Genomic DNA, 13,695 nt, shown 5'->3' on the forward strand with positions numbered 1-13,695 from the left:
TGGTCAACTGGCTGAAAGAGGGCTACCAAAGTTCTCCCTCACCGAGTAGAAATTAAAATTTAGATTTCTGGATATAATCCAAGTTGCAAAAGACATAGAGTGATATTAAGTTATCCTCCAGCTGAGATAAGCTCAATCCAATTCAGTTAATTTAAATAATGCCAATTCACAACATAGGCATTTCATAAAGACAATTCAATCAAATCACACAGACAGATGGAAAGTGCACAATTGGACAAGTGAGAGATGTTTACAACAAAGAAGGTTTGAGTGTTTCTGACCTTGTCTTATAGGCTGGTGCTTGTTATAAGCCAGTGGAATGATAAGGAAACGAATCTCAGCAACAGGACTCCAGTTATGCAGAATCCGGATGTTCCAGACTCCAGGACGCAGCGGCTGGTTGAGTGGTGGACGATAGTGGGTAAACTCTGCACTCGAGTCGATCAGGATGTCGTAGGTGGCTGCGATAACATTAGTTGGGTCGATCCAGACCACAGTAACTGTGATGTTTGGCCCTTTGTTCCACTTCTGCATGCCCACTGTCTCATCCATAGGACCCATAAGGCCACCAATATTTCTGAACATGCGTTCTTTAGCGTCCCACTCTGTGCCGATCTGAGAAAAACAAAAAGGAAATGAGAGAGGTGTGCATACCCTACATCAGTGTGTTTTTCTGAAGTAGAGTACTACAAAGAAACAATAAAACTAACAAACTTTTAAAGTCTACTTATTTTTAAAAAATGTTTTATTTTCTCCCTTAATTTAACATTTAACAAGTTTTACCAGGAAATCCAATGAAATTATGAATCTCTTTTACAAGGATGTCCTGGTCAAGATGCAAACAGAGGCATTACCTGTAGATCAACGTTATTGCTTGAAAGTAACAGTAACTAATTATATACACCAAAGAATAAAGTGGTATTAAACAGAATGCCACTACAAAAAATGGCCATGACCACAGTTGTTCTCCTATAAAAGTGCTAAAATTACACACAGGTAAACTAGATGAGAACATAATCATTCTATATTTTGAAGGAGTTGTTCTCTGTTTAACCTCTTGGAAACTAGGCCTGTTTGCCACCTGCATGCCCGAAGTATCTTTAAATACTAAAATGTCATTCCAGTACAGGCAACAGGCTCTTGTTGCTGTGATTGTGATAATTTATCTAATCCAAATCAGTCATATAAACAAAGAATTTAAAAGGTTGACGTTTAAGGAGGGGCTCTCTAAGTCAAACATGGAAAGCCAGAGTGAACTTTACAGGAGTGACCATAAAGTTTTAATATGATCACAGAGAAAATCATAGCATGGGGGTCAAAGTGTCAAGGTTTTAAGGGTCTATGCTCCCGTACGACCTGACCAGCTCACTGGAATGGGAGCCACAATGGAGTCTAATGTGCATCACACACTCCTTGAGGAATGTATGAATCCAACTTAAATTAAGTTGAACCCTACAACATTACAATTATCAAAAAGTATACATGTTGCTCGACCAAGTGCTGACTTGAACCAAATGAGAAGCTGAAGGCAACTAATGAATTTTGGAAGGGAGGATGTAAACAAAATTAATCTTTCAACATCTCACAGCTGAAATTGAGAGTTAGAAATATGTCACTGAAGGTAATATTTGCCAAAGCGGGTATAAAGCCAGCTATTAGTGGCCTTTTATCAACTGAAGAATGTCACCAGGATCAAAGGACCAATGCCTGAGCAGGACCTTGAAACACATGATGTCAGTGAATCCACCACCTAGACCTCTAATTCTGGCCCCAAACTACTTTGCATACCTAGAGCCAGAATCAACATTTAGTTCTGAATCTTTACGAATCTGCAACAAACTCCCAGAAAATATAAAAGTATTCAAACCCCCATTGGCTTTAAAAAATATATATATTTAAAGTGGCCTTTGACTCTGCTATCTAAGATTTTTAGATAAAGCTTTAGTACAACATTTCTTTATTTTTAACAAGCATTATCTTTTTTAATATAATTTAATCATTTAAATGACTTACTTAGATTTTCTGGGTGTTAACTTTATGCCATTGCATTGTACTTTTCTTTTTCTTCTCATGTACAGCCCTTTGAATTGTCATCCTACAGAAATTTTCCCTATAAACCAACTTTCCACACCTATTATATGCTTAAGCAGTCAACCACTTACAACAACCAGATTGACAAAGAGGAGTACACAGACTCTGTATACTCTTACATCTCCAAGTGCATCAATGATGTGACTCTCAAAGAACATCATCACCCGGGCTAACCGGAAGCAATGGCTGACAGACAATGCCCCCAGGCTACTGAAGGCCAGAGACAAAGCCTTCATAGCTGGGAATTAATCTGTCATCAGGACAGCAAGAGCTAACTTGTCCCATAGCATCAAGAAAGCAAAACAGGACTACACACACAAGATAATAGCCAACTTCAGAAACAGTAAGAATGCGCAGAGCCTTTAGCAAGGCATTGAGGCCATCACAGATTACAAGCCAGCACCACAGAACAGCAAGAGCAACATCCCTCTGCTTGAAGACCAAATCGCTTCTATGCACACTTTGATGCACAGTATAAAACACGCTCACATCTTTTCTAATCTCAACTTTTCTTACTGTCAAGGAGTTACCCACCGGAAAAGACAACCTGCACGATATTGGCTACTTCTCAGAAAATCTCACATCTTGAGTTGGTGTGCGTTGCCAAGGTAACCAGCGTAAATTGTCTTCTTGTTTCCAGCTAACATTTCAGGTAGGAGAAACTATCCAACTATTTGACAGGAACATTTATGTAGGTTTTAGATAACCCTTTTAAAGAGACACTCTACATTCATTCATAATCCAGTATTCATCCAAACCATGTAATATCTAATGATGACTTTGCTCACCAACTTCCAACTCTTGAAGAGAGGCAGTTAGCCTGATGTGAAGTTTCCTGACAACATAAATCTGGTGGGTCTCATCAACAAGGGAGACGAGACCCAATACAGGAGGAAGGTCAACCTCATGACCATTTGGTGTACAGACAACAACCTTCTGCTGAACATCAACAAAACCAAGGAGATCATTATCGACTTTTGGAGAGGCAACATCCAACACCTGCCACTATCCACTGATGATGCTTCTGTAGAGGGAGTGAACAGCACCAAATTCCTTGGGGTGTACATCAGTGAGGACCTCTCTTGGAACACCAACACCACAACAGTGACAAAGAAAGCCCAGAGGCTCCCCTACCTACTGCGGAACCTCTGGTATGCATCTCTCTGTCATTTCTTGACCACCTTAATGTCAGAAATGTCCTGTGTACACCATGGAGAGGGAGAAAAAGGCAATTTCGGTTTCTTCATATGCCCAGTACATGTGAACGAATTGACAGCAAAATGAAAATAAACTAAATATGGTGAAATGTCCTAACTCTCTCAGCTGGAGAGCATTTTTAATAATGAATGTATTCATATGTATTAATAAAAAACAACATTTTTTGTTCTTGCCCCCAGACCTGAATAATAAAATGAGAATATCTACATGTGATCTGCTTAAATAAATAAATAAATAAATAATCAAAACATCAACATTTAAGTAAGTGTTCTCACTTTTTTTTAACCTACTGTGCACAATCATTAAATTCTCCCATTGAACTTCATGCATTAATAAACAAACAAAATATAAAAATGCTACATAAACATTGTTACAGGCTCTATTATAGCAGCAGTAAATTAGCATTAGGAGTGCCTCCCCCCCCACACACAATTCAAAGAGGGATTTGAGAGTGTCTGCATTTGGATGCAGTGAAGACCTGGACAGGGAAACCAGTGAAAGTAACACATAGTAAAGCCCAAAACATTTCTCCTAAGCTGAATGGCAGGAACAGGCAAGGAACACCTTTATTCACTCAGAGACATGCTTTTTCAAAACAGTGAAGAAGATTACAACCTCAGATCGTTGAATAAAAAGCCAAACTAGTAGAAGATTGTGAGTATATCCAGATGCATCAATTGCAGCTTTTTTTTTGACGGCAAAACAAGCGGCTCTCGAGAGAAGAGCTGCATTAAATAGAGGCTTTCAAATGCTGCTATCAGCCATAGACAAGACTGCTTTCTCTGTGACAATATATATAAAAAAAAAAAGTGAGGATCCAATTGAACAGACAGTATCAACGAGTAAAATATATCTTGGTTGAATTAGAGACATAAAGTGCAGCTGTGGGAAATGAAACTGGCTGACAGCTTGGATTGCACAAGAAGACTGCCTGAGGAACAATGAGCCTCTTCAAGGTTATTACTTTTATGGAAAGCTTACATTATTAGCCTTATAGCTATGAACATTTCCAGGGCATTAATTGTGGGTTTTAACATTTTGTTTAATAGAAATAAATGCTGTTAAATGGCTAGTTCATTTAGAAGTGGTCGTGTGCAGTTATTAGCAGTAATATCATCCACAGTAACTGACTAATTTTCAACTCTGTAGGCATTTAATACTGAGTCAAAACACTCAAAGATTGAGTGAATTTTTTTCTGTCCAGTGAATGAGACAAACTTAAAAGCATGCTTCAATGGCAAAAATGCTTTGGATGGTATAGAGAAAATTAGGATTGTTTTTAAAGGAAACTCAATTTTGACCATTTGAGATAGGTTGTGGTTCACTCAGGCTTTGACAGTTTAAGTAGACAACAGAAAGGCTAAAAGGGATAGAACAAAATGCCGAGTAATTTATCCTTTTAAGTTTTCAACTACTGTAGATATGGATGTTACAGGTTTTGGAAATGTTGAATACATTTTGGAAAACTCAGAGTCGGGGTAAAGGTCTAATGATCTTGGGTATGTTGATGAAAAATGTTTTCATAATACTAATACAAATGTACACTGACTGCTCTCCTAAAGATGCAGTTTTACATTTCATTTGGTTGGGGAGAGTGGTGGCTTAGTGGTTACGGCATAGGGCTTGGAATCCTGAGGTTCTGCGTTCCAGCCCCACTCCCACAGTACTGTATGCCACTATGGGTGTCTGAGCAAGACCTTTAACCCCTGATTGCTCCCCGGGCGCCCCACGGTGGCAGCCAACTGCTACCCAAGGGAACGGGTTAAATGCAGAGGTAAATTTCTCCAATGTGAGAACAGTAAAGTTCAATTATTATTATTTGTTTGAAATACAAAATTTGGAAAAATGAGGGCAAAAAACTTTTAAAAAGTCTGAATATTACAGTGTTTATGTTTTGGTTAGCCTGCTGCTGCTGTTGTTTTTGTGTTCACTCACTTGATCTGCAGTTATGTTTCTGCCTTTAATATCCCCTCTAAAACAACAAGAAAGCCCAGCTACACACCGTGTTTTTTAGCCAAAGATAATTAGAACATTTCAAAAGGCTTTTAATGCTATACTAGTTTTTGTAGTAACTTTAATTCAGATTTTCTTTTCTAGTTCAAGCAAAAAACTGTCCATCCTGAAAAACCCTTGGAAGCAACTGAAAGCTTTTTCATCACTGTAGAGGATGTTTTTGAGGTCATATCACAGCATCAAACGTAGAATTTCAGTTGGAAGTCACTTTGAAACCTTCATGGTATTTATTTTGTCATTTTGTCTTACTGATGAGCATCACTGCTGGTTGCTTTAGTTTATTATTCAACTGCATAGAATAATAGTCATTAGTTTAAATCCAGAGACATTATCCTTCAGGATATTTTAAGATGACGAATTCTTGGTTTCATCAACTACATTGAGCCACCCGGGTCCTGAAGATGTCCAAAACGAATTACATGATTATGCACAAGTGTAACAAGACATAATCTTACAAAGAGGTTTTATTTTTCTCTCACAGTTAATCCATGATTTAACAAAAGGGGCATTTGGGGCTGTTGGTTTGGTGGCAGTAGTTTCAATCAATAAATCATAGCATCAATGGAAAACTGCACACTTGATTTCCTCTATATGGAACTGAAATCTGTTTTTGTTTTAACATTTTTGTTTCAGTATGTGGCAAAACAGGAAGAAAAAAAAAAGAAATCCGCAACCAAAGAAAACTTTAAAAATGATTTGTTTCAGTTAAATCTTAAAGAAAGTGTAGGGGGATGGAGCCTATATAGAGGGAAGAAATCTAAACACCAAGGCGGGTAAATGAGTATGCAGGAAACATGAAGCCAAAAGAATAATGAGGAAGGCAGACTGATTGAAAGCAGCCATACACACATACACAGAACTAACAGTAAAAAAAAAAAAAAAAATGCCTGGGGCGTGCTGGCAGAAATGTGAGAGGAAAGTCTGCTTTTGGAAGCGCTCATTGTGACAATGGTAGCTGATTAATACAGCCTCACCCTTCTGGAGGATCAATGTCTGACTGGAACTGATTCAGTATTACATCCTCTGAGAGCTTAGATTGCCATGCGCGGTAAAAATAGACATTACTTGCTTTAATGAAACCAACAGAAAAAGACAGAAATTTTCGTCCATCTGGTGAAGACACCTTGCTTTCATCTAAATTACTAAAGATTCCGCTGCATCTCTTGGACCATGGTCTCCTTTAAATAGCTAATCAGCTGCCTTGTCAGGCTTTTAATATTATACCACATGGAGACACACTAAGCCTACAATCAAGCTATAGAAAGTTATTGACTGGAAATTGCATTGTGTTCCAGAGAAAGCTTGGAGAAGACCGACTAAATTTAGGGATGTGAAAAAGAAAGCTGGCTATGTTTTATATGTTGCAGGTAGGAGGGACAACTCAAGAGACTTGCCCCTGGATCTTGCCCTCAGTTTATCAGGGAACAAGCATTGATTAAGTGCAACATGCAGTAAATAATGAAGAGAGGATTCTGCTGCAGTCCAAGCTATACATATCCTTCAAACTGTTTCAGCACAGACGAGTGGGCCACATACTCTCTAAGCTCTACAGCCTATTGTCTAACTGAGCACACATTTTGTATACAGAGTTTAATAGGAGGCACATAAACAGAGTTTGACAAGCTGTCTTCCTAATAACCAAAGCTCAATCCCTTTCCTGATTGCTACAAGAACAATGAGCAGAATAAGAAATATTTTCTGAGACAAAGGTTATGAACTGCTGTTAAACTCTGGCCAATTATACAGCAGAGCAGAAAAACAGGCTTTAGTGGAAATGACTAAAATGGAAAGCCACTGTTGCTTGCAAATGTTTTCATTTCATTGAATATTTTGTCATCATTTTTGGGATCTAATTTATACACCTCGACGTGGAACATAGTTTAAAGTGGACTGAAATTGGGAAATGATTTTGAGGATCTTTTCTACAAATAAAAAGGCAATGAGTATCTCTCAGAATTTACCTCATTTTCTTCACAGGGTCTGTTTTTGTGTAACAAAACAGCATATTTCAAGTTGTTCTCTGAAAGCTATGGACAAAGATGTGAAACCGTCAAAGCTAGGATGGATAAAAAAAAAAAATCCAAGTGTTGAAGATATCACACAGCCCTATTAATCTGAAAACAGAAAAGCTATAGTTCAATTGCAAACCTGTAAAAAGACGAAAGTCCCTCTAAACTGTCTGAAATAGCAAACTGAGCATTAATTGGAGAAGCAGCTCAGAGGTCTATAGTAACTCTGGTGGAGCTGCAGCCATCTGCAGCTCTGGTGTGGGAGTCTGATAACCAGATACAGTAGCTAATGGCTAGAACACACCGCTTGCATCAGACTCAACAGTTCTATCAGTTCTGATTTCATGCTGGCTGCATAGAGGATCCCTCTGCAGACCACCTACTGTGTGAGATTGAGTATTCATTGTAGATTATACTCTAATAAATTCCCCCAGCATAAACAAGCTGAACAGTAAACAGTAAAACTGTAGTTGCGGCTCTAACAAGCTCAAAGAAGATTGCTAATTCATTCAATCTTTTTCTATGTTTTCCTGAGCTATAAATATAAGCAAACTGTTTACTGAAATGCATACATTAATGATTGTGTATGTCTCAAGTCTGCAAGTCTGGCTTTATATATACTCCAAACATACACTATTTGTCTCTGCATGAACATATACTAGGTAGAACCTTGCAGGCTAACCTTGCAATTCAGAGATTTCATTTTGTACTTTCCCCAAAGTGGATGCGTTTTATTTCTTCACCGCGTCTCTCTTTCAGTTAGTCACAATATTACTCTCAAATTGCTTTGTAAGTTGATCAGGAGTCTACCATTTACCGTGGTAGACTTCTTTGTAGGCTCAGATCAGGGCTTACTGAGGCACATTTGTAGAGAATCAGTTTCAACCACATGTAATTGTTATACATTCCGATTTTCCACAAAATTAGATCTGGTGTGTTTTGGCCTTAATACCTTTATAAGAGAATGGGAAGGTTATTTTCAAGAGAGAGCAGTAAGATATTTTGCTTGCAAATTGTTAAAGGTTTTATCTATGGAATGCATCAAACATGTGGAACCCAATGCTCCTGTCAAAGGAAAACATGCAACTCAGTGGTTTACTCTCGCTCAAACACACACGTTATGTCCACTATCCTTACAGGGACTTTGCAATGATGTCCATTTGTTTTCATTCATCTGTATGCTGGTGAAGATTCTCAGTTATCCAGGTCATAGTTATTCCCAAAAAAAGTAAAAAAGCCAGTCCAACAACAACCCTAAAGACTCCCCATTACAAGGGGGTGGATCTGTTTTCAGTTCAATTTGCATGTTTTCTATGCCTTAACAAGGCTCTTGTTTGGACTACTCTATAAAGCCAGGAACTCAATGCTACTCTTGACATTTTGAATTGAGAAAGCTTTCTGGATGGGAAGCGAAATGTCTTCAACTTGGAAACAAAGTCCAGTGGTTTGTAACTTAACTTTTTATGGAATTCATCTGTATGGTCTAACCCAAGGCCTTACCCGTCCATTACCAACATATACCTCACCCTAAACCCAAGCTTAAATCAATCACACCTTCCTCTTAAACCTAGCCTCCAAACCTGGAGAACTTTCGACATTTCCCCAGAACTACTCATAAAATAGTTTATTCCTGGAAAATTTGCCTCACACTATACCCACAATGGAAGAAGACAAACCAGACTCTAGATGTGTAAAGCTGTTGTAGAAAGTTCAGTAAAATGTAGTTGGACAAGGTATTGATTCAGAAGAGCCTATAAACAAATGCAGATCTAACCTTTGATATGTTTGTTAACAAAACAGACACAAAAACACAACAAAAAAAGACAAGTCACCATCCGCCTCACAATCATGTACTAGTTCTCGTCTGACCTTGTGTGAATTTCCAAAGCCATCCACTCCTGGAAAATCTCTAATTTCTTAATAAATATAAACTTAAGAATAAACATTTTTAATGCAGATTGATGGAGTTTAAAAAGTTTTGAAGGCACAGAGCATGTGTGAAAACCTCAAGCTGTTCTATGTGAAATTTTTGGAATTAAAACACTGTTCATTGCAATTTGTTTTTACTGTACAATAGCTCCTACCAAAGAAAGCCATAGAGATTACTTACTGTCCTATTTCAGCTTCACCCTGCAGCTTACATTGACCTCCACATTGGGCTTGTCATTGACTGTGTGCCTAATAATTAAGCTCTGGCTTAAGACCAATACCCAATTAAAACTTATGACCTCTCACCAAAGCACAGACTTATTTTCTGATATATAATTGGCTTTTTTGAGGAAGTAAAACCGATCTGGCAGCTTTGTCATTACTCCCCCCGGTGTTTGGATCCCTTTTGCTCTAAACACTCACACTTTTTATGTAAGCTCAAAAAGAAGAAAGTTGAAAGAAACTTAAGATTTAGCCACAGCTAATATTTTACATATTTCAATTTTATGACTTTCCTGCATACACACTGGCTGTATAAAACACTGTTTCTACATAGCAAGTTTGCAGGCGCCAACACTTAAACGCCTTTATTAAAAAGGCCTGGTCAGTTTAATCAATCAAGGGCACAGACAGTCCCACTCTACATCTGGTTTTGTTCTAAACCACTAACATGGACACCCCCGGAGGATCATTAGTGCCACTTTTTGGGGGTGGATAATCAAACACAGGTGAAGAAACTTTAGGGTAAAGATTCAAGGAGCAGCACCAGAGGAATCCCATGAGGCTGTCTTTAACCTACAGGGAAATATGGATGAAAGCTATAAAGACACACAGGGAAGATACTGTTATGACAAGACAGGTGATGGGAACATGTGTAAAACTTTAAAAAGGAATAATCCTGGCACCAAACAGACTTTAGTTTACTGCACAATCGCTTTTCAACTAGGCGCTGGAGGTCTTTCTTGTAAGAAAAATTTATCAAAGGAAACATAAAAATGATTTATGGTTTGGAGTCCTAACAAAAACACAAACAATGACTAAGACTGAGTCAAAATCAAACAAGCAAACACAAAATGTTATAGAAACTAAATTTTCCCCACAGGAGTAGCTTGTGAAACATCCCTTAGCAGCAACAACCAGATAGATTTCTGTATGAGCATCAGTACCACACATCTTTGCGATATTGGCCAACAATTCTACCCCATAATTGCTTCAGATCAGTAAGACTTGTGAACATTAATGCAAAGCTTTACAACCAAATCAAGGTCTGACTGGACCACTTCAGTGCACTCATTGGGTTCTTTTTGAGCAATTCCACTATGGGTTTGCTGTTATGATTACCCAGTTTGGCCAAGTGCCAGCTGCGAAACAGAAAACCTCACAATTGACCATGACGGCATGGTGCCCAGGTCCTATGGCTACAACACAAGCCTAAATTAACACATTTACACCACCGCACCTGACAGTTTCTATGAGAAACTTATATGCTGTGATTGGTTTTAGCCAGACATGCATTGTAGCTCCACTCTGGTATCCCCTGTCCAAAATACAACGTTCCAATCATTTAGATGCACCTTTGTAAGATTGAGTTTAAAAAGAGTTAAGAGACATCAGGCTTTGCCTGTTTATTCACTATAAATAAGCCACATCCAGGACGCCAAATAAGGCCTGCAGAGTCTGATAATAGTCTACTTTTTGGGTGAAATTGCTGAGCTGTCCACTCCAGGGAAGAATTGTCTTTTCCACATAACAATAATCATTATTTTTGTGGAGTTATTGACTTCAAATCGTTTAAAAATTATACTGTAACAGTTTTCAAGGCTCATTGTCAACAACTGTTGCTCTCTAAGGTTATTACTTCTCTTTCTCTCTTTGCACTGTACTTATTATACCTCATTGTGCTCCAAAATAGCAAACTGAGAGAAAACCTTAACAGACATGCTCTAAGCTGACAATTTCACATATTAAATCCTCTTGGAGAAAACAAGGGGAAAAAAATACAATACATCTGTTTAATTCTTGATTTGTTTGTTTAGTAAATCATAAAAATGCAGAATCTATCATAAATTTTTTTTAAACTTAATTTTTTTTTTTTCAGTTTAGACTGAGACTATTTTCGGAACCTGGTTAAGAAAAGTTTATTTTAATGAGATTTATTATATAAAAGTAGTATATTGGAAAGGTTATGCCTTCTTTTCCCTTGAATGTTCCTAAATCTGTTCAGAAACCCTGATTACATTTAGAATTGGTAGGGTGGTAAAGAAGAAAAAGAACATAAAACCCAAACATAATAATTTCAGAGCTGATTGCTAACAAAGTTCCTACGAATACTGAAAAAGAGCTAGACCACATCATCACACTTCCTCCACCATAATCAATGGGAAGCATTAGAGACTACTGGCTCCAATGTTCAACCTTTGTTTTTATCCCGCTCCAAACTTGAACGATTATTTCCTCTAAATTGCCTCAGCAAGTCACACATTTTCAGTTAACACTGTCCTAAAATTTCAAAACAGGCTTAAATCTGAATCAAATGGACTTTTGCTCAATTATTCTGAAGACATTTAACACCTATCAAGGAGTCTTTTTCAATTCTGTCGGCTTGCAGTACAGCAATCTGTATTTACTAGTAACACATAGGCCATACACATTTATTTCTATCCTACTAGGAATATTATTAGAATTGACCTTCATGCTGCTTAAAAACATAAAATTAGAGATTGCTCTAGTGGGAGGCAATGGAAGTGACAAAGACATTGTCGAAAACTTTTCAGAAAAAAATTAAGTTATAAAACAGTAGCCATTTGAGACAGTTGTCACAGAGAGACTGTCCTTCATATTCCTAATTAATCGGTTTCCGATAGAGTGAATCGAGGGTCCCTTTAGTTGTTGGAGAAATGTAGTTTTTTTCTTTAAACTTTTTGACTATTCTCCATATTGTGGGAATAGGAAATAAAAAAAAAAATAAAAAATAAAAAAATCCAGGCCGTCTTTCAACTTAGATATCCCCTTACACATATCCCTTGTAGCTTACTGCTCCTGCCCTCTTAAAATGAGTGCAAATATGCTTTATTTGAACAGCATGTTTTGTTGTCTTTGCTGCATTGACATGTGTCACATCTTATTTATACCACAGGACAACATGATTTGTTATTATAGTTTTAGAAAATTTGATCAAATGCAAATAAAGGACCAGTAAGGGCTATTTCAACAAGTATGGTACTATTGATTCTGTGGGAAAGTATAGAGTGCTGATAGGCTTAATAATAAAAAAATATAAGTGTACATAAATTAAAAGTAAGATCATTAATTCCTTTTTTCGTTGCTATGAGATTAAGCTATAGCAATAAAGGATGAATTCAGTTAAAGGATTTTTAAACATTTTTCCAGTGGTGTGTTTATATAAATTTGGAAGAACATGCCAGAAGATGGACAAATTTTATTATTTTGTGATTAGATTTACAGCCAAGTAAGAAACTTCTTAATGTCAGATCCAACATAAAGTAAAATACAAATTTTAACTGTGTACTTCATTATTAAATCACTATGTGAAAAAACACCCATAAAAGCAGCTGGGAGGCAGATAAAGGAGAGTGTAACGAAATAAACGTATCTGCCTTTGTACATATCTAAAGAAGGACAGAGAACACGTTGTTCAGCCAGCCATGTGCTTTATCTAGGAAATTACAGTTGTAAAACCTGAGTAATATGGTTCATATCTGCTAAGTTGACAAAAAGACAGACATTGTGCAGCAGACGCGCTCTTATTTAAGCTCTTTCTGCGAGTTTCCACTGACAGATGTAAAAAAAAACTGAGTGTCAGTCACTGCAGCAAATGCTTTCCAAAGCATCCAGATAAAAGCCACTGCTCACATTGCTTCTCTGTCACTCATGGTTTCATAGGCCTGACATACAAACTGTAACCTATTTGGGGTTCTTACAGCCATGGCTCCCAAAGGTGAAACAAGGTGGGTCCAGGTTTGAGTGCAACCTTAAACAAGGCGAGCAAACCCACTAACAGATTTGTTGACATTTCTACCTCACGTAGAGCTGTGCAGGATGAGGCAGGGAGAAAAAGGTCAATTTATATTTGCTCAGTTAATTTCTTTCTAGAATAGACTGTGGCTGTCACATCACAGCTGAGTGGCTGTATCCTAAACAGAAACAAAGATTAACATAACGAGACAATCAGGAGAGGCATCCCAGTGTGAAGGTGAGGAGTCATTATATTAGGAGGCAACAAATGAGCGACACGTGAGGTGCTCATCCACGTAAACTTGCATGCATTCAATCAATTTACATTTTACAAGGCCATCATAGGTAAGGTTGTAATTGTTTGAAAATGTGCTGCTATAAATATAAAGGGCATGTTTATAGATAAAAGGTCACCATAATGATGAGCTGCATACAGCATGTAATCATATATTTGTTTTTG

At 37.6% G+C, this 13,695-nt stretch overlaps 1 protein-coding gene across 1 annotated transcript in view; it reads right to left on the minus strand.

Annotated features, from left to right (window-relative positions):
* The window catches only part of xylt1 (xylosyltransferase I), a 119,351-nt gene that overhangs the window by 12,592 nt on the left and 93,064 nt on the right, over positions 1 to 13,695 (minus strand). Inside the window, exon 10 of the mRNA XM_015381658.1 lies at positions 282 to 615. Coding sequence (XP_015237144.1) covers positions 282 to 615 — 334 coding nt within the window. The remainder of the gene's footprint in view (positions 1 to 281; positions 616 to 13,695) is intronic.

The sequence above is a fragment of the Cyprinodon variegatus genome, unplaced genomic scaffold, assembly GCF_000732505.1.
Source record: "Cyprinodon variegatus isolate N-32 unplaced genomic scaffold, C_variegatus-1.0 Scaffold238, whole genome shotgun sequence".
In the NCBI taxonomy this organism is placed as follows: Eukaryota; Metazoa; Chordata; class Actinopteri; order Cyprinodontiformes; family Cyprinodontidae; genus Cyprinodon; species Cyprinodon variegatus.